Genomic DNA, 20,328 nt, shown 5'->3' on the forward strand with positions numbered 1-20,328 from the left:
GTGGGTGGAACTTTGTGTATAAATGTTGTTTATTTATTTATACACAAATAAAAAAAATATATTTTATATTGCATTACAACAAAAGATAGCGTACAAATCGGGTAAACTTTCGGCACCGGAATAGTTAAATAAAAAACACATGCCGATCCTAAATACCGAAATATGATGTAAATATTGGTAAATTACGTATTTTGTGATGTCATTTCTGTAATAATATTTACATGAAGCGCTCAGTTTATCAGTGAAAACCGCCTACTACAAACAAATTTTAAGTTCTTACTTCCAAGAACCGTTAATGAAAGTAGCATTTTTCGTGGCTAGTCAGGAAAAATGTATATCAGGTGAGAAATAATATACCTAGTTTCCTTGATACGTGTTTATGTCTACTCGAAGCGTTGAAACCGTAAACATTTCAAGCGTTGGAGTAGGACGAGGGAAGGAGGAAGGTGGGTGGGAGAGAGGGAGGGAGGGAGGGAGGGAGGGAGGGAGGGAGGAAGGAAGGAAGGCAGGAAGGCAGGCAGGGAGGTAATGAGGTAATCTCAACCCATTCTTAACCAAGTGCAACGTTGCCAAATTAGCGCAGTAGCTGTGTGTGGGATAGCTCACTTGAATTTTTCCAACGTTGCCTGAAACTGGTATCAATATACACGCCAACAAAATAAGAGATATATTGTATGTGAGCTTGGAAAGTAAGAGAAATTAGAAAGGGAAAAAAGATTAACTGTTACTAAAATACTATGTACTCGCAATGATAATTAACTTTTTTTCCCTTGTTTTAATACATCTATAATGATGAGGTGGAAAGAACATGACATACGACGTGTGAAAACATGATAGCGATAAATAAATAATATGTTTGTTCGTATTTATTTATTCATAAAGAAACACAAATCTACGCATTAAAATCAAAAATGTTTTTTTTCAAACACTTTTGTATTTATTTACTTACCCAGGTACCGAAATGGATGACTCTGAGTTAAGCTCAACAAATATAAAATAAACTACCTTGAAAACCCCAACTTGTAAAAGTGTTAATTCACAACTCAAATAGTTAGGGTTTCTATTTTCGCGACAGAATGGTCAGTTCTTAAAACCAGCATTTATTTATAGTCACAGAAAATGGCATCGAATAAAGAAAATCTGAAAGTAGAACTGGAATAGGATATTTTTCATAGTACAGGTAACTAGAGATGATATTTTATTATATTTTTGATATATGTTTACAGAAATGACTTAACAGCTGTCTGTAAAAGTGCATAAAATTTAATTGCGATACCCACCTTTTGTAATTATCGTTTTTTAAACAGCATGTTAAAGACTTAAGTAGATAATATAATGTACCAATGTAAGAACGCAATGAGAAATAGGTCACACAAAATTTATACCTACGCGTGAGATAAAAATGTATAAGGCCGTAGTTTCATTTTTGACTGAAGTCAATCGATAGTTAACTTAACAAAACTAGTTTTCCGTCTGCTTTAAAATAAATGTGTTGTTTTCTTATTATAAGCTTATCTCATTCCTATTTTTTATGACCTGAAGATTGAAAAACATTTGTTTAGATAAAAGTCAACTTGTTACTGGTTGTAAGGTTCACACGCTGTGAAAAATTCTGTTTGACGTTTTGACCAAGTCATGATTAAAAATAATCTACTAATAATCGTATCCAAAAATTTTCCAGTAACAATAACATAATAAGTCTAAATAATAAATAAATTCTGATCAGATAGTTTACTTAGATTTGAAACTAGGACTAAATTATCATATAATAATAAAAATATTTTAGTTACAGCTGCGGAATAACACTACCATTGTAAAATGAAAAAAAAATATGCTAAGCAATGGAGCCTTTTAATAGAATACATGTTTCATAATTTTGTTAAGTATATTCTTAAACTTCAAATACTACGAAAGGTCTATTGCATGACTAATCATTTAGCTTTTTCCAACCGTGTGTACACATAACACTACATACATAACACACATACGCACACTTCGTCCACAGTAACATGAATGGTATTGGAATTATTTCAATTTATTGTAACAGATTTTGGAAGTAATTTATAACACCAATAATATTATGTTCATTTTAGTTCAACCATTTTAAACTGCACAGTATGGATAGTTTACAATTTTCATTTGTTTATTTATTTTATATTGTTACGTAAAATAAATCATAAATAATATTAATTTTATTTACAAATTTAACTAAATATCTACATATAACGCGTGTGCTACGTAGTTTTGGTGACGGTTACTTACGAAGTTCATAAAAATCAGAGTCGCTAAAATTTTTAAATAGTTAAAAGTTCTTAAAATGTAACTTATATTATATTTTTTATTTCAAAGACTTTTTAGATGACTTGCAAACTTTCACATATATTACACAAAGATAAGAGCGTTTTCACGTGACACTGTAACAGCCTGGAGGGGAACCAAACGTGGAAAGGAAAATGTGATTTGTCGCCTGCTGTCAGACATGGCGTGAGTAAATTTGCGAATTATGGTTAGCTGGTAAAATGTGCTCTATACAAAACACTGACTGGCGAATGCGATTAAAATTGAGTACATGCACAAAAACCTATGCGAATGACTTGCGCGTTTCACACTCTTAGTGTTTAATGTCGTGAAATTTATGTAAAAAAATATAAAAAGAAAGTTTGATTTTTGTGCTTCAAAGATTACACACAATCCCTTACAAATTAATAGCTATAATTCATCCCAACCTATTTAAACAGAGGCATAATACAAAACCTCACTCTATTGACGAGGAATCCAACCCATGCCCAGGACGGATCTAGGGCTTTCCTTCAACGGGGTCAAAAATGTGTTTGCGCTTCCCACTCACAATGTATTACAGACCAACAGCAAAATTATTAATTTGCGTCCGTGTACATTATAGTCCTAGTATAAAATTAAAGTTAACATTCGTCTAACCCGTGTACTTGAATTTCATTTCACAGGTTTAAGTATAAAAAAATTTGGTTTGATGAAGCACGGACTGGATTAAAATTAGTAATTTTCCTAACTAACAAATGTGGTGAATGTAGCCGACGCTCGGTGGGTTTACTTGGGGCTCTCTCGTGTTTTATCACCCCTTGAGGAAAATATATTTTAAACAAATAATAACAATTTTGTCACTATTTATTACATACAGCAAGCACTACGCGGCTTTCACAAGGGACTTCCAGAAAAAAAAAATCTGTCGCTCTCATCCCCACCCTGCTTTTCCTCCCGCGGATCAAAACAACTGCATTCCATGGTGAACACACCACAGATTGCACAAGTCACTGGTGATGTTCTGGCTTGCGATGCTCGAGCCGATCCCCCAAGAGAGACTTCACTCCTCACAGCACCGAGTCGGCACACAAGTCACACAAGTGATTCAAAGCCCACTATCGCCAGGCTCAGGCTTACACGCTATATTAATTCTTCCCCCCCCCCCCCCCCCCGTAGCATTTTTCATTTTCTCTCAATAAGTATTGGTCAATAGGTAGTACTGCTAATTGAATATTATATTTCTTTTGCGTGTGTTGTTCTGTCACAGATATGTCCAACTGATATTTATAAAGTGTAATATAACGGGCGTAAAATGTTGCGTAAATGTTAACTATTAGCAGTTTCGCAACTGTCTACACTCATTTTGTTGTAGCAGAACTACAAATGCAAAAGAGTTCTAAAGATAAAATCTACAGAAATAGCCCTTATAGTAGAGAAATGTCGTAAAAATGAAGTCATCAACATACGCAGGCCGGGCTCGGCTTGGCTTCAAGGTCACAGGTTGTGGAGTTAAGACGGGTCTTGTTGTTTTTCTGTAATATAAGTTTATTGTGTTGGTTGGGGGAGGGGAGTGGAGAGGTTTGTAAGCTGTCACCAGCTTCCTACCCAGTAGCAAGATAGGCACACATAGTCTAGCCGTGGTTTTACAACGCTCCCGACTGTGCGACCGGCCGAACCAACAGCAATTAGATACGGCACGCGGCAGAAGCACCACGAACTCTTCGGCTGTGCACTTGATTTGCGCTGTAGGACGCAGCAAGCCTTGATCTTTACATTTAATGACCAATCCCCAGGTGCTTAGTCGGAGGAATTAGATTAGTTTTTCTGAGAGTTCGCCGGGATTCTACTCTAAATTAAAAATGACAAAAATCTCTACAGAAATTTGTAACATAAATTAACCTGCCATCTGTAATAAGAGACCAGCATTTAGTTATGAAGATACCTTTATGAATACGTCCTGTTGACAGCGACGAGTTTTGTTATGACTGCAGAATTTTTGAAATTAAACTTTATGCAGACAATAAACGCATTTATCCTTAATACTTGTCCAATAATTTGCAATAAACGATTTGTTCATCTCCAACTTAAAGGCGTATATAATACTTGGAAAGCACTAATAACCATCAGTTGTATATTTTTGGGTTATATTTTCGTGATAAACCTTCAGCCGAAGTTTGTTGTTTGAATTCTTACTCATACTGGATAGCATCAGTTCTTCTTCATTGCACTAACGGCACAGATATCCATGAACTTAAATCCTCTCTCTATTAATAGACGTAATTTTGTCAATGAAGCAAAATTTCCTTGAATACACCAGCAATAGTCTCTAAAAAATAAAACACTTACATAGGTTGGTTACTAAATGAGATTTTCTCCATGGTATCTCGGCTTCCTACAGATAAAGAAGAATATTATAACAAAGTCATAAATTACAAATAAATAATAAAAATAATTAATATGGCTTAGGAAAATATTACCTATTATAGATAATATCAACACATGTAATAAATATTTTCTTTCGTTTCACAATCATAATCCTTGATTTATCTTCTCTTTGAAAATTTTATTTTTTACTTCCAAAATTTTCCTTGGCCCTGTATATGATTTTACTTATCTTTGTAAATGATCAAATCTATAGGGAACAGTCGGTTAAATTACTCGTTTCCTTCGTTTATGCGAAGTGGAAATGAGCAGAAATACCGGCCTTCCTAATTAAAATCACTGTGGTTAAGTAACAAAATGTACATTGTGTGTACCTATTTTAGTTAGAATCTGCTTTTTTAACAGTTTAACTATAAAAATGTGAATAATTAAAAGCACGTTTTTAAATATTACTCTTAAAGTAAATAATTTTATGATAAGCGGGGGTGAATATGTCAACAGCACTTAACAGATCAAAATAGTTGCCAAGTTATTTAAATGCACTGTATTTATTTCAGTAACATACTTATTTTCTAGTACACGTTTTAGTCCAATTACTTATAGCGTGAGTGTAATAAATACTATTCATTATTACATCATTTTTTAGGGGCTAGTGTTAGAAACCAAAAGGTTATGCAAGTTTTGTTTCCAACAGTTAACCGTATTAACACGTCCGTATTAACCGTATTAACACGTCCGTATACCACAACATTCTCTAGTGAGAAGTTAAAAACATAAATTTCAACAACAAATATGTTTATTGGTTTAAATTTTTTAATGGCTTTTAAGTAGATAAGTTTATTACATTCTTTACGATTGGTATATTTCGTGTCCATTTGCAGGCTATAAACAAGAGCGATTATAATAACAAATAAGTAATTTATAGACAATATTCCATTATGATTTTATAAATTATAATTTTTTTCTAAACAACTATTATTTATAAATTAATTTAAAGAGAGGTAAATAATAATTTTAAAATACATTCCTAAGAACTACAGCAGAAAATTTAAATGTGTAAGTGAAACACATTTCTCAAACATGCATGTTATTCGGAAAGTCTTAGTTTTGCACCACGCGCGCAACGCTTGAGAAGAAGACGTGAGAGGATGACCTTGCGAATGGGTTGGTTACCTTCCAGGAAGGAGTTAGCAACGCAGCCTGCCTACGCCTCCTCTCCTCCTGCTGAGATTGCGCCCAGACGCGTGCTGGAGCCTCTGGCCCTCTATGTCTCCATTAGAAATGTGCTTGCTGTGTTTATTCTGTGTTTTGACTGTTAAGTTGATTAAATGACTAGTCTGGAACCTATACTATTTTGAAATTCTTCATTTTTAAATATAAAGTAAATATTTACGCCATTCCTCTACAAAGCTCTTGAAACTCTCAGTTTTTTTTAATCACAATGGTGATAACGGTGCGAAGATTTATTTTGCATATGGATACCTGTCCGGCAGCCGGTCTGGATTCGAATGATTCAACCATGCGACTTCGAAATCTTCTTAAGAGGATAGGAAAAGTAGCAACGTGCATTACTGACGAAAATATAAATACAAAAATAGAATTTGAGCGACCTCAAAGAATACAACGGGATTTGTTATGTCGTCTAAATATTTTCATTATGGTGACCTGAAGTACAGAGAAAGTAAAAAAAGACAATATTTAGTTTTAAAATTTTTAACTTTCTTCATAAAAAATGGGCTTTAAAATAAAATTACATGGAAAGAAAAAATTGATTGTAAAGTTATAAAAATCAGTTAAGTTAAACCTCTACAATAACCAAATAAAAGAAAGAAATTCATAACTATTTTCGTTTTCAATTTTTAAATTAATGTGAAAATAATTTAAAATTATTATTTTGTTAAAATGTTTAGTAATTATATTGCTTTTTCTTTTATGATTCCAATAATTTTACAGTTATGTTTATTTCATAGATTGTATTTTTTTTCTAGGGTTTCACAAGCCATTATTTTATTTTAAAAAAATTCGACTAAAAATAACAATACACTCCATTATTTCAGGAAATTCAGGTCTCCATAATGAAAAGATCTAGTCGGCCAGATTATATATATAGATAGATAGGTAGATAGATACGATAGATAGATAGATAGATAGATAGATAGATATATAGATAGTTTCTCAAAGATGTTTTTGGTCAGTTCCCCATATCTTCCTTACAACTTCAAAATTAATGATTTAATAATGTAAATAGACAATTTACAAAAATTAATGTTTTGAATTAAATTATTATAAAAACATGTTTATAAAAGCCTTATTTTGGTCACAAGTCTACGCCATTTTTGAGATTGCCGTAGCTATATAAATAATCTTACATGCATGACAGCTGTTGAAGCAAATTAACCGAAGTAAGTTCCACATACTTTTATAACTTAATTTGTAACATAACTTATTTAATTTTTTCATTACTTATTTATATAGAGTTTGCAATGCTACTTTATATTTATCTAAACCCCAATAACACTGATATTCTGTCTGCTGTTAGGCTATATATTATTTCTCATAGGTGTTTCTTTGCCGTTACGCTAAATCTCCCATTGTACTTCATCAAAATGTATGATTTGCATTTACACAGCAACTTTGCTCATAGATTCCGCATTATACTCACAATTTATTATACAACTTTGTATTTCCAAATGATGAATGTATTTCCAAATGATGAGGAAATAATTCCCAAGAAAAGTAGGCATAACAATGACCATTAATAAAACACAAGGTCAGACGCTTTAAAGGGCAGGTTTATATTTCCCAGAACCTCTTTACCACATGGTTTTTTCACGAGTTCTTATATTCAAAGGTAGGCCTATTTATGTTTGTATCAGGCACATACAGCCAAAAAGTAAACGATTATCACATTATAACTTCTAACATTGTTATTGAAGAAGATTTTAACTGTAAGAAGTGTAAAAATAAATATTCGATACGGCCAAAATCTGTTGGTACTATATTTTCAATACTTTGCATTAATAAATACTTGCATTTACATACTACCCCATTATTATATTACCATTCGATGTCTGATCAAGATAAAATGTTATATTCGCACGGGTAAGTTATTTGTTTTTATATTCTCGTCATTCATCCTTACAGCTCCCGCACACTAGGCGACTAACCACACAAATGACATGGTCTGCATCCACCTTCAAGTCGTAGCGACACGCCTGAGCCTGGCCGCCGCGGACAAGTGTGTGCTCTCTCAGTAGTTGCCACGCACTCTCAGGTCGCGGCGAACTGGCCACGGCAACTTGGCCGTCTAGTGCGGGAGCTGTTAAACATTATATTTTAGGATTGGCATCCATGTTTTCTGGACCCGGCCACAGGCTGAAAGCAGTGATGTTGTTATCCATGCGGTGTCATTATTGACAGTTGAAATAACCATAAAGCCATTAATTATTATCTCCTTTAAAGAGTTACTTTATGTGATTAAATACTACATATCTCAAAATAAATAAGCTACTTTAATACACGTGCTGTTCTGTTAAAACCAAAGTTAATACAATTGTTGATATCAATCACTTCACCACTTGATGCCGGGAACATAAAATGGGAACGTTTTAAAAACTGATCTCATCTAACTTACGTCAAGTACGTCACAAACCATCTCCCGAATGGTCTTTTGCTATAAAATACGTAAAGAGGCCGGCAAAAATGTGTTTAGTTCAAGTCGTACAAACGTTCATGGAAGTTACTTAGTTATATATTTGAGTTAATATTATGATACGCAAACACAAGTATCTATAGGTGTAATTTTGCAGAACTACACAGCGTTGTCTATGTCATTAACATTAAACTAGGTCAAAGTTATTCTGTTTATTTTACCAAGGCGTGAAAGTGAGAATTTCTCAAGAATATCTGAATAACTGTTTATTTATCCTTACATATACATTTATTATCTCAAAGGCGGCCATATTGTGTTTTCGCTACGTATGGCCACATGTGACACAACGCTAAGGCGGAAGAATACTTTGTGATCCTTACGGTGTTCCCGAGCCGTGATAAAACAGTCTGCGTTTGAACTTCACTGTGAGAAACGATAGCAACAATATTCACTGAAATATCATTTGCAAGTTTCATAAAAATTATAATTTGTCATCATTATAAAACTATTGCAAGTAGTGTTGTACGTTTTCTCGTAAAAATACATATTTATAATCAAATTCCCATGAACGCAATGAAACACGCAGTAAAATATTTTCGGGGCGGTAAATTAATCTTAAGAAATATGTTGTTCAATAATAAATTTTTTCCCAAAAAATATATTTGTTTAATGAAACAACGTAGGTTACGTAAATTATTTTTATTTATTATCTAGGGATGAGCAGTATGATGGAGGAGGGGGTGAGGAAGCAAATTGCCAGAAGTATTAAAAAACATTGGTTAAGTCAAAGCGTTCAGAAGCATAAAAAAAGACTTTATTTGATGCCCCTGACTTTTTACTTACTGACATCGCCGATAAAGTAAACGTGTATAGACGGTTGCAGTGAATGTCCGAAAATATTCGTGTATGGACTGCACTACACGAATCTGAAATAACAACTAAGAAGGCAAAATTCGTTTGTAAAACAGCGTTTTATACATTCCAGGAAAACGCAAATTTCAGATCTTGTATTCAAATGGTTGCAACTTTTATGTTTAACCGCATCCAGTAGGCAAAATTGAACAAGCTTAAAACGTCCACACACCATTTGGGTGTATATATAGGTACATATATATATATACATATGTATAACATATAAAATCACTGTTCGTACAACGTACAAGTCCTCGTTTACCACCAGAAAATGCAAGGCCCTCTGATAGCAGTGTAAATACCAACGTGTGTGTGAAGCTATAGGTCCGCACTTCATATGGGTATATTTATATAATATTAACACACTGTGCCTCCAAGTCCTCGTTTAACACCAGAATATGCAAGGTCCTCCGATTGCAGTGTAAATGCCAACGTGTGTTTGAAGCCATAGGTCCGCACTTCATATGGGTATATTTATATCATATTAACACACTGTGCCTACAAGTCCTCGTTTAACACCAGAATATGCAAGGTCTTCTGATTGCAGTTTAAATACCAACGTGTGTTTGAAGCCATAGGTCCTTTTTTCATATGGGTACGTTTATATCATCTAACACACTATACTTACAAGTCCTTCGTTTAACACCAGAAAATGCAAGGTCTTCTGATTACGGTGTAAATGCCTTTGTGTGTTTGAAGTTATAGGTCCGCATTTCACATGGGTATATATATATATATGGTTTGGCACCGACTTTAAACCGATTAGTAGGTAGCACCTACCAATTATAATATTTTTAAAAATTATAGGTAATAATTATGTTTGGACAAGAACTGTCACATCGAAATTTATTGTATAGTTTATACAATTTTATTGTTTATACAATTACAATGTGAAAATTCGTATCCAAACATATTACCTATAATTTTAATAAAATATTATAATTGTAATTAATAATTTTTCGATTTCTAGTACCTATAGTATTTTGTTGTGTTTTTTTAGGTCCGTTTGGTTTTTTAAAAATATTATTTTTATGTTTTAATCTTCATGTTCGAAGGCTTAGGGTAATTATGACTTCCAAATAAAATTAAAAATACATATTTCTAATAATACATATTCCTACTAAGAAGTTTATGAATTGAATGTAAGATAAAGGCTGTAAAGTAACGCGTAATAAAGAATTAATTGTTCATGTAGCACAGCTTACATGTATACGCCTGAAATGGCACCCAGTTAAGGTCCTCGGATCATGCGTCTGTGGCTTCGTAATGTGTGAAATGAGAGACGTCCACCACGTCCTCGCAACCAGCGTTAGACATTACGGAGATGTGTATTAGATGTGTGTAAACTCGAGCGAAATGTCCTCGTTTGGAGCGTTGAGAAACATGGGATACACACAGTGTGTAAAGGAGTGTAAGTGACAACGATACTAGCGCGACGTGGTGGTAACACACACGCACTACATACTTGATTCTCTACGGTCTATCCGAGGACCTCAAAAAAAAATTTAAAAATCATGTTTTCACACACTAGGTTGACAGAACAGCGTGAATCCGAGGTCTTTTAATCCGAGGACCTGGGGGAGGTCCTCGGATTGCCAAAGGTCCTCGGATCCACGCTGAAATATCATGCGCAAGTCCTCGGATGATACCCTAAGTCCACACACACACACACGCACGCACGCACTCACGCACTCACGCACTCACGCACACACGCACACACGCACACACGCACACACGCACACACGCACACACGCACACACGCACACACGCACACACGCACACACGCACACACGCACACACGCACACACGCACACACGCACACACGCACACACGCACACACGCACACACGCACACACGCACACACGCACACACGCACACACGCACACACGCACACACGCACACACGCACACACGCACACACGCACACACGCACACACCCACACACCCACACACCCACACACCCACACACCCACACACCCACACACCCACACACCCACACACCCACACACCCACACACCCACACACCCACACACCCACACACCCACACACCCACACACCCACACACCCACACACCCACACACCCACACACCCACACACCCACACACCCACACACCCACACACCCACACACCCACACACCCACACACCCACACACCCACACACCCACACACCCACACACCCACACACCCACACACCCACACACCCACACACCCCACACACCCACACACCCACACACACACACACACACACACACACACACACACACACACACACACACACACACACACACACACACACACACACACACACACACACACACACACACACACACACACACACACACACACACACACACACACACACACACACACACGCGCACACACACACACACACACACACACACACACACACACACACACATTGAAAAATATTTTCTTAGTCTTTTCAGATAGGCTGGCCGAAATCATACGATAACTTTACCGTCTGGCGTGAGAAACAACTGCTGCAGTGTTTCCCACCATAAGAAAATATATATATATATATATATATATTTATATATATATATATATATATATATATACAAAAACAAAACTTATCTGACTTTATCATTGATTATAGTTTTCCAATAGGTTCTGTGTACTATAACTAGTTTAGTCTGAATAGGATGTCTTTTTTCTGTTCAAGGTACATAAGGGGGGTAATAAACAGCTATGGAATAACTCTTAGGTCTATGTTAACTAATGTATACCTATTTGCAATATTTGAGACCAAATTCCATGGTTTAAATTTACGCCAAGTTTATTTTTAAAACATGATATTTTAGTGTCATTGTTTTTAATTTTTTATGAACTATTGTTTATTCATAAAGATAGCATTATTTTCAATTTATACGACACTTGTTCAATGACACTAACTTCACTAAAACAGTGTCATTTTGTCTGATACATGATGCCCTTTTACAATATAATAATTCGTAATAAGCACATCAAACTATTGGGAACAATACAAATAAATCAGGAAGTTAATGTACATTTGAAAAATGTCCCAATTTCATTATGTAATAATTAGTTACTAATAATACTTGCAATATTAAAAAAAAATCTATATATTTAGTACGTACTTTTTTGTAGTATGGATTGAGATTTGAATAAATATTCAAAATCATTTCATTATTTTGTTTCTTTGGTGCTTTATGGTACATTACCTTGTATTTCTGTGTTATATGGTGTATTAACATACTGTGTTTTTACTAGCTGTCACATTGCTTATTTGCCTAATATTTTGTGTAAATGTCCTTTAAGTATTTATTCATTTTGAATATTGTTTTTATATTTGTATTTTACATTTTTATTTATATAATGCTCTAACAGTTTTTCTAAAACATGGTGCTCCGGTTGGTGTAAAAAAGACACAGCAGACAGATGTGTGATGGATTGGCGCCAATATTTTATTCCTTTTTGGTGTTTGTAGAGGCACTCCGGCATTTTCTTTATGTTTTCTTATGGTGGGAAACACTGCAGCAGTTGTTTCTCACGCCAGACGGTAAAGTTATCGTATGATTTCGGCCAGCCTATCTGAAAAGACTAAGAAAATATTTTTCAATGTATTTTTGGACAGAATTAGCCTCACTGTGAGGAGCCAAAAATAGGTATTTGCAGTGCTTTTCTGTGATTGGTCAATTTAATGAACGTTTTTGGGAGAATTCTAATTGTAAAGGACATGTGTTTTGCATCAAAAGAAGAATAAATTTAAAAAGGTGAATTTGAAATATTTTATTTGTTTATCAACCTTCGAAATTTGTGTATAATTCAGTTACATTAAACACTTAAACTTCTTTGACAAATTCTTTTTCATTGGTAGCATTCCAGATGCTACTGACATACCTTGTAAAATCAAACTTGTTTTTCCAAAAAGCCATTTTTATTTAAACTTCAATTATAATCAATTAAATGGCACAAAAAGAATATTCTAAGTGCAATGGCAAAAGAACAGTTATAATGAGGATTAATGAAATGAATTTTTCTTTTTCAAGGGATGTCCAAGGAGTTTAATGTTTAACCTGATGATGTAACATTTTCAAATACCTGCAACAAACAGAAGTAATTTACAAGTACAGATTATGTAGTGAATGGCACAATGGAGGCAGGCAAGATGATTAACAGAAACTGTACACATAAAAAGTGATATTTATGGCAACATTATGCACACCAAATGATCAACAATATATACCATATGGTTTACGAGGGTGGTCCGATAAGTACTTAGCTTACAAAAGGAAAACAAAAGTGTTGGAAAATTGGCGACTTATTTCTCAACATAGTCTCCTTTTAGCTCGATACACTTGACCCATCTGAAAAATACGTTTTCGGGAAGTCTGCAAAGTAGGCCTCCGTGGTGGGGATAACCTCCCCATTCGACTAAAATTTCTGCCTGGCGAGTGACTTTTTCAAGTTTGGAAACAAAAAGAAGTTACACAGGGCCAAATCTGGAGAATAGGGCGGATGGGGCAGCAGTTTGTAGCCTAAACAACCAATATTACTCTTTTTTATTTTTCTAAAATCTGCAGACACACCCATTTTCACACGCGGTCAAAACAAGACTAAAGGTCCAATTCAGCTTAAATTTTAACAGTAGCCATATAAGAGGATGTACTACAAGATAGTAAATTACTTTTGCGATAGTGGCGTCATCGGGCGGTGAGGCTAAGTACTTAGCGGACTGCCCTCGTATGTATACACACACTTTGATATTGTTCATACTTTTGATACCTTATTTAAACAACATTTTCCTGTATTTATTCATACCTTTTCCAAAGAAATTTTGTTAAACATTGAGTTATGCAAAAAAAAATTATTATGCATCAAAAAAAAAGTGTTTGGCACTTTACTGAAAATGCAATGGCAAAATGCAGCACACAAATTCATTAGAAAAAAACTATTAAATAATTACAAACAGTAATAAAATAGTTATAGCTCTTATGTTTTTTCAGGTACATAGAAGTGCCAATAGACAAGAAGGTACACCTATCTCCATGCTGTGAACCTGTACCATTGGTAACATCACTGGTGCAGCCTCATTCCCGACACACTTTCGCGGGCTTCAGAACTGTCCGAAATACTACTCCAAATTACGTTACTCACGCCATCTGTATTCCGGCACCCAGGCCAAAACTTTGCCCACTTACCGAGTGCCGAATGAAAATAAACAATACTCAAAATATTCAAAAACAATAAATACTAACTGAAATTAACCTCAGATAGGGACTTCAGGTAAGCATACAAAGAAAACAAAAGACTGAAATTACCATATTTATGAAAAAATAACCAAATGAATAGACATAGTTCTCCAACACATTTTCCGTATGTATAAATATATAGACACACACACGCACATACACACTAGCTGCAGTACCCGGCGTTGCCCGGGCTGAACACAGGGTGAAGAGGAACTTTTTCGTAATCAGATGTAGTTAGTCTTATTAATTTGAATGTCAAATGTGCAAAATAATTTAGATCACTTTCAGATCCCGACCAACGTTGTTCTGCCAATGTATAGTTATTTACCAGTATATATCTAAAAATTGGTGATCTGTATGTAGTCTATGCTCTATAAAGCACTATAGGAAAAAGCTTAAAAATAAGAGATTACTAATATTGAAAAGATTCCATTATATAGCTAATGCTCGGCATGCATTGCAAGGCCTCATTCAGTTTTTTTTGTAATATGTTTGAAGTATTTACACATATACAAATTATCTATCCATCTCTCTAAATATATATTTATCTCTATCTACATCTAAATATATATATATATATATATGTATCGCTCTATCTCTATTTATATCTTTATATCTACATATATAACTCCCACTAGCTATTCTCTATATAAATCTATATTTAGCCTTATACATCTATATACCTCTTCATCTAACCCATTTCATTCTCTATACCGTGCTCTATCTCAACTTATCTCTGTCTCTCTAATTCTCACTCTGTATATATATCACTCTATCTCTGTCTCTCTTTTATATTGAAATAAATTGTGTCATGCGTGCGCACTTATACAACAAAAACAGACAAAGTGCCACTATATAATATGAAATAAACACATTTTTTTTAAACAATTTGTGCTCCAACTATTGCAAAATAGTTATACCGTCTCAGAAACATTCACGGGCATGCGCATAACAACTCACCAAAATTTCATTAGAAATCGGATGAATGGTATAGATACGGCACAAACAAACTAAAATTAAAGACATTAAAAAACGCATCTAACGTTGGTGCGTTTAAAATTCAAGGCAACTCTATCTATTGACAAAGTTATGGACACAACTGTTATTAGCGCCTTTATTTTGCTAGCCGCTGCGAGCTCCACTAAGCGGGCTGGTCTCACCAAGGAGAAAAATATGAATGTGCCAGACCTTACTATGTGTATGATTGTGTGGCAGACATAGAGAAATGACATTCACTCACTATTTGTATGTCTATGACCTATGATTTTTTCTATTATAAAATGAAATTATCACATTTCACTCCGTTAGGGATGGAATTTCATATTAATATGTGGTCTATGTTTTAATCCAGGTAATGAGCTCGCTGTAGGCGGCGAAGGTTGATCAAGTGTTAATTGATCAGCTATCGACCGGGGTTTAAAAATATAAAATTCTATTAAAAATTAGGGGTTGGTGATAGAAGGTGAAAATTTAGGGTTGTATGTATTTATTAATGCCACATTATAAAAAAAAATAAAAATTTTGTCCAAAAATTTAAAAAAAAATTGTTAGGGGTGGACAACCCTTATCACTTAGGGGTATGAAAAATAGATAGTAGCCGATTCTCAGACCTACTGAATATGCATACAAAATTTAATAAAAATCGGTCAAGCAGTTTCGGAGGAGTATGGTAACTAACACTGTGACACGAGAATTTTATACATAAGATATGGAAAATATTTAAATTAACAAATACCAATAAAATGATTACAGTTTCGCTACCCAGTTTTTTTTATACAGAGAACAAACTATCTAAAAATATTTATGCCCCAATCAGTTTATCTCACTGTTCATTAGTACAGTTTCTTCCTCGCCATATTTAAATATCTTAACCACCAAAAGAAAAAAAATGATGTCTATTCAAAACATGTCACACAACTTCTGAGCATTCAATCTAAAGTTTCTTAAAGGGCAAAGCCAACGCGATTCTTGCTGGTAATTATTCAGGGGCCGGCGATTACCTTGCATTTCACTGCTCAGTCTGTGACGTACCTGCGGAGCCCGGGCTGGCACCGCCCGCGGCCGGTTGAATGCCTTGCCATCCCGGGCGTGCGCGCTCAGCTGTTGCAAGCTCTTTCCTTCGGCTGTCGATCGCGGTCAACTCCCCGAGCTGCGTCTTCCGCTGTGACATCACCAACCTCCCCGCTAACACTCCCGGTGGCCGATGCATGCAACAACGTCCCAAACATATTATATTACTAATATAATTAAAAATACCAAAAACAATAAGATATTAAAAATAACAAATTTAAAATTAAATAGGCACAAGTCATAAAGAAACTATACAAAGTAAATTTAGAAGAAAATCCATAATCCGCAACTTTGATTTTAAGGACATGACTCTTGTAATAAATATTGCTCTGTTATAGTTTATGATACAACATTTAGTTGTATTCTCTGAAGGCATAACTTGATTGCTAATGATAAATGTATTGTAAAATAGACTAGAGTATAGGGGATTTAAGTCTACTTTACGATACCGAAAAAGCATATCACACTAAGGTAAATATGTAGTTGAGCGGGATTTGCGAAAAAAAAAAGTTAAAAATCCAAAAATACTTTTATAATATGTCCTTTACCTTCCTCTTTTCATTAAAAGCGGCGGAGGTAAGAAATTCTAAATACTTTAGGAGATATGGAATTTTTAAATTTCAACAATGTTTTAGAGCAGTATTTGCGAAAAAAAATGTTAAAAATCCGAAATACCTTTATTATATGCTCTTCAACTTCCTCTTTTCATTAAAAGCGGCGGAGATAAGAAATTCCAAATACTTTAGGAGATATCGCCGTTCTTATTTTGCTATACAAGACCTGTGTAATCATTCGGCCGCCACAATTTTTTTATTGCCATGTGTTTGTGAATGCCTAATTAATGAAAATGGTCAATTAGCTCAGGTCAGTTACATTATAAATACTTTGAAACTAAGCGTACATTAGAAATAATATGAATTAATGTCAATGGTTCTTTAGTTTTAAAGTATTTATAATGTAACTGACCTGACCTAACAAACCGGGACGAAGGATGAACAGTAACAACTCATGTAAAATTTTTTTGTTACTTATTACTTGCACAACAATATAAACCAAATAACAAATAAGACTTTAAAATGAGAAACGTTAAAAACTCGCCTAAGTTGGAGGTGGTAATTAAACACTGTTTTAAACAATAAATGAACTAAATAATCACGTATTGGTTCATATGAATTCTGGCCTATCACGAACAATCATGAGAGATCATCATTATTAAAAAAAAAAAAAAAACAAGAAACAATGTACCAAGCCACATGAATGCACTGGTATTATGATAAAATTTAAAAATTCGATATCTCCTAAAGTATTTGGAATTTCTTATCTCCGCTGCTTTTAATGAAAAGAGGATGTTGAAGAGCATTTAATAAAGGAATTTTTGGATTTTTAACATTTATTTTTTCGCAAATCCCGTTCAACTACATATTTACCTATTTATTTCTTGAGGAAATTACATTATGGTACGTAAAGTAACATATACTTGGTATTGTGTTCTATAGAAGTACAGGTGAAGATTAAGTATACTTCAGTAGGCTTAAGAATACAATACCGTTGGAAATATATATCTACGGTATCATTTTCTATATATATATAAAACCTCTATAATACCCGATGAAACGATGCCATGATGATGTCATCAATAGCATAAATCATAATAGTCTAGTCACACAAAATGCCATACTGAAAAAAAATTTAAAAAATCAAAATTTTATTAGTCTAATTACTTGAATAATTCAGCTCTTGCATCTCTGAGGTTAAAATATTCTGAACTGAATGAAGTAAAACCCCAACAAAAATAATAAATAACGAATATATCAACTAGCCTTAAAATCCTCAATCCTTTTTCTCTAGACGTACATTACTCCATTGTTTATCAATGCCTAATTTATTTCTAATAATTATCACCAATTTTCAACGTAAACACGACATATACATTCTGTTTAATTTCATAACCTAACTACTTTCAAACACTGAAAACGTATCGTAATGAAATTCATTAAACATACGACTAAAAATAGCATATTGAATAACGGATAATAATAATAATAAACTATGCCCGTGTTTTAATGTTGAATTTTCAAAAAAAAAAAAAAAAACTCTGACGTTTGCCGAAGGTGAATTGTTCGGGTGTAATCGGGAATGGCAGAACCTTTATGTGTTTCTTAAAACCCTTTCAGACCCACTGTGTACAATCGTACACATTAAAATTTCTCTTTAGTTTATTAAGCCAAAAAAAAAATTTACAGAGTTGCTGCGAGTTGTGTACGATTGTGCACATGCTTAGCTGTCAGTCTACTACATGTATAACTATCTATGGTCAGTAAGTTTTATTTGCTAACAGTTGAATGTGATTGTTTGTGGTTCTTGGCGAGGTGCTATTTTGATAGATTTTGATTGTATAGTAGGTGTGGTGTTATCGTATTTTCTGTACTAAATTAATATTTTCTAGTATCTTTGAAATGTCCTCTTTATCGTGATGTAATTTTCTGTACACACATTAAGTATTTTAATATTTTGCAAGCAAAAACTTATATGTGCACAATTGTACACAAATAGAGCCACTTGAACTTTTCCAAGCGATGAACATAACCTGTAAATATGTTGGTGTAGGTATCTGTGCTTGACTGTTTTGTATTGTGTTAGCAAATAAAATATCCAGAGAAAGTACAAGTTATGGAGCCACAAGGTGACATGGGATTTTCTTTGTCTATACTTGACATGATCGAAAGTGGGGACATTTCTGACACTTGGATTTCAGATGGTGAAGATGACCTTGTTGAGGGACTTGTGAACAAAAACATTAGACAGATTGCTTAGAAGAGGACTGGCCTTCAGCCATTCCCCACTTAAATGTATCATTTGAAACGTATAAACAAAGTTCACCAGTTGACCTGAAGGAACCGCATGGATATGTGCAGTATTATTATGGAAACTTACAAACTTTGGCATTAGGGATAGTGAGTATGTTATTGCTTTTAATTATTATCAGAAATCCATTTTTAGTAGGAATTGGAGTGTTGCCCAAAGCTACAGCAGAAAACGCAGAGGGATTATTTGTGTTAGAAACAACCTCATGTGTTATCAGTAACACTAATAGCGATGGTATTAGAAGAAGTAATTGAGTAATTATAAGGTATAAACTAATTAAAGAAGAATAAACGTAGATTTTAAGTTGTTAAGTATTGTTTTATGTAAGGAGTTAAAGAATGTTAACTGGTCGACCAGGTATAAAGTTATGAAGCTATGTAGTGAGGAAGTTATACCATTATGTAAAGTTAGTTATAAAGTAAACAATGATAAAAAAATTAGAAAATAAGAATGTCACAGGGTTACATTATAAAGATAAGGGTCATAATGACTAAATAGCTGTAGGGTCAAAATGTTATAAGAATAGGATAATTGTTAAGTTAGACTTTAATAAAATTGTAAAACCATATCAGGTTAAGCAAAAACAATGTACATTAAGAGGAAAGGGGAAATCAAAAATAACTATGGCAAGTTAAAATATAAATAACAAAATAAGTCGGAGAAAGATAGAATCCAAGAGAATAATTAGGGAATAAAGTAAAATAATAGAATGAATTTGAAAAGGAAAGTTGTAACTAAGACAAAGGGTGGGAGATCCAGTTATCCTTACCCCTATATAGAGTTACAAATCATTTAAACAAAAAAGTGCAACAACAAAATAAACTGCAAGTGTAGAGTGTTCAGAGACTTCTGTACAAGAAGATGTTTAAAGTTATAGAAGAGAAACCACGGAAGACAACAGCACAACTGACCCAGTGCACACAAGCCGTCGAGC

The 20,328-nt window shown here is 34.1% G+C and overlaps 1 protein-coding gene across 3 annotated transcripts in view; it reads right to left on the reverse strand.

Moving 5' to 3' along the window:
* The window catches only part of LOC134531533 (uncharacterized), an 83,007-nt gene extending 64,354 nt beyond the window's left edge, over nucleotides 1–18,653 (reverse strand). The window contains exons 1-3 of one of the 3 annotated variants that reach the window (XR_010075020.1): nucleotides 18,630–18,653; nucleotides 16,491–16,620; nucleotides 11,874–13,308 (exon numbers count right to left, since the gene is read on the reverse strand). Coding sequence is in view for 1 of the 3 variants with exons in the window: in XM_063367207.1 (XP_063223277.1) it covers nucleotides 16,491–16,620; nucleotides 18,135–18,179 (175 nt within the window). In the remaining 2 variants the exon portion in view is untranslated. The other 2 variants (XR_010075019.1, XM_063367207.1) reach the window with 2 other exon arrangements.
* Nucleotides 18,654–20,328: the final 1,675 nt, after the last annotated feature.

The sequence above is a fragment of the Bacillus rossius genome, chromosome 5 (assembly GCF_032445375.1).
Source record: "Bacillus rossius redtenbacheri isolate Brsri chromosome 5, Brsri_v3, whole genome shotgun sequence".
In the NCBI taxonomy this organism is placed as follows: domain Eukaryota; kingdom Metazoa; phylum Arthropoda; class Insecta; order Phasmatodea; family Bacillidae; genus Bacillus; species Bacillus rossius.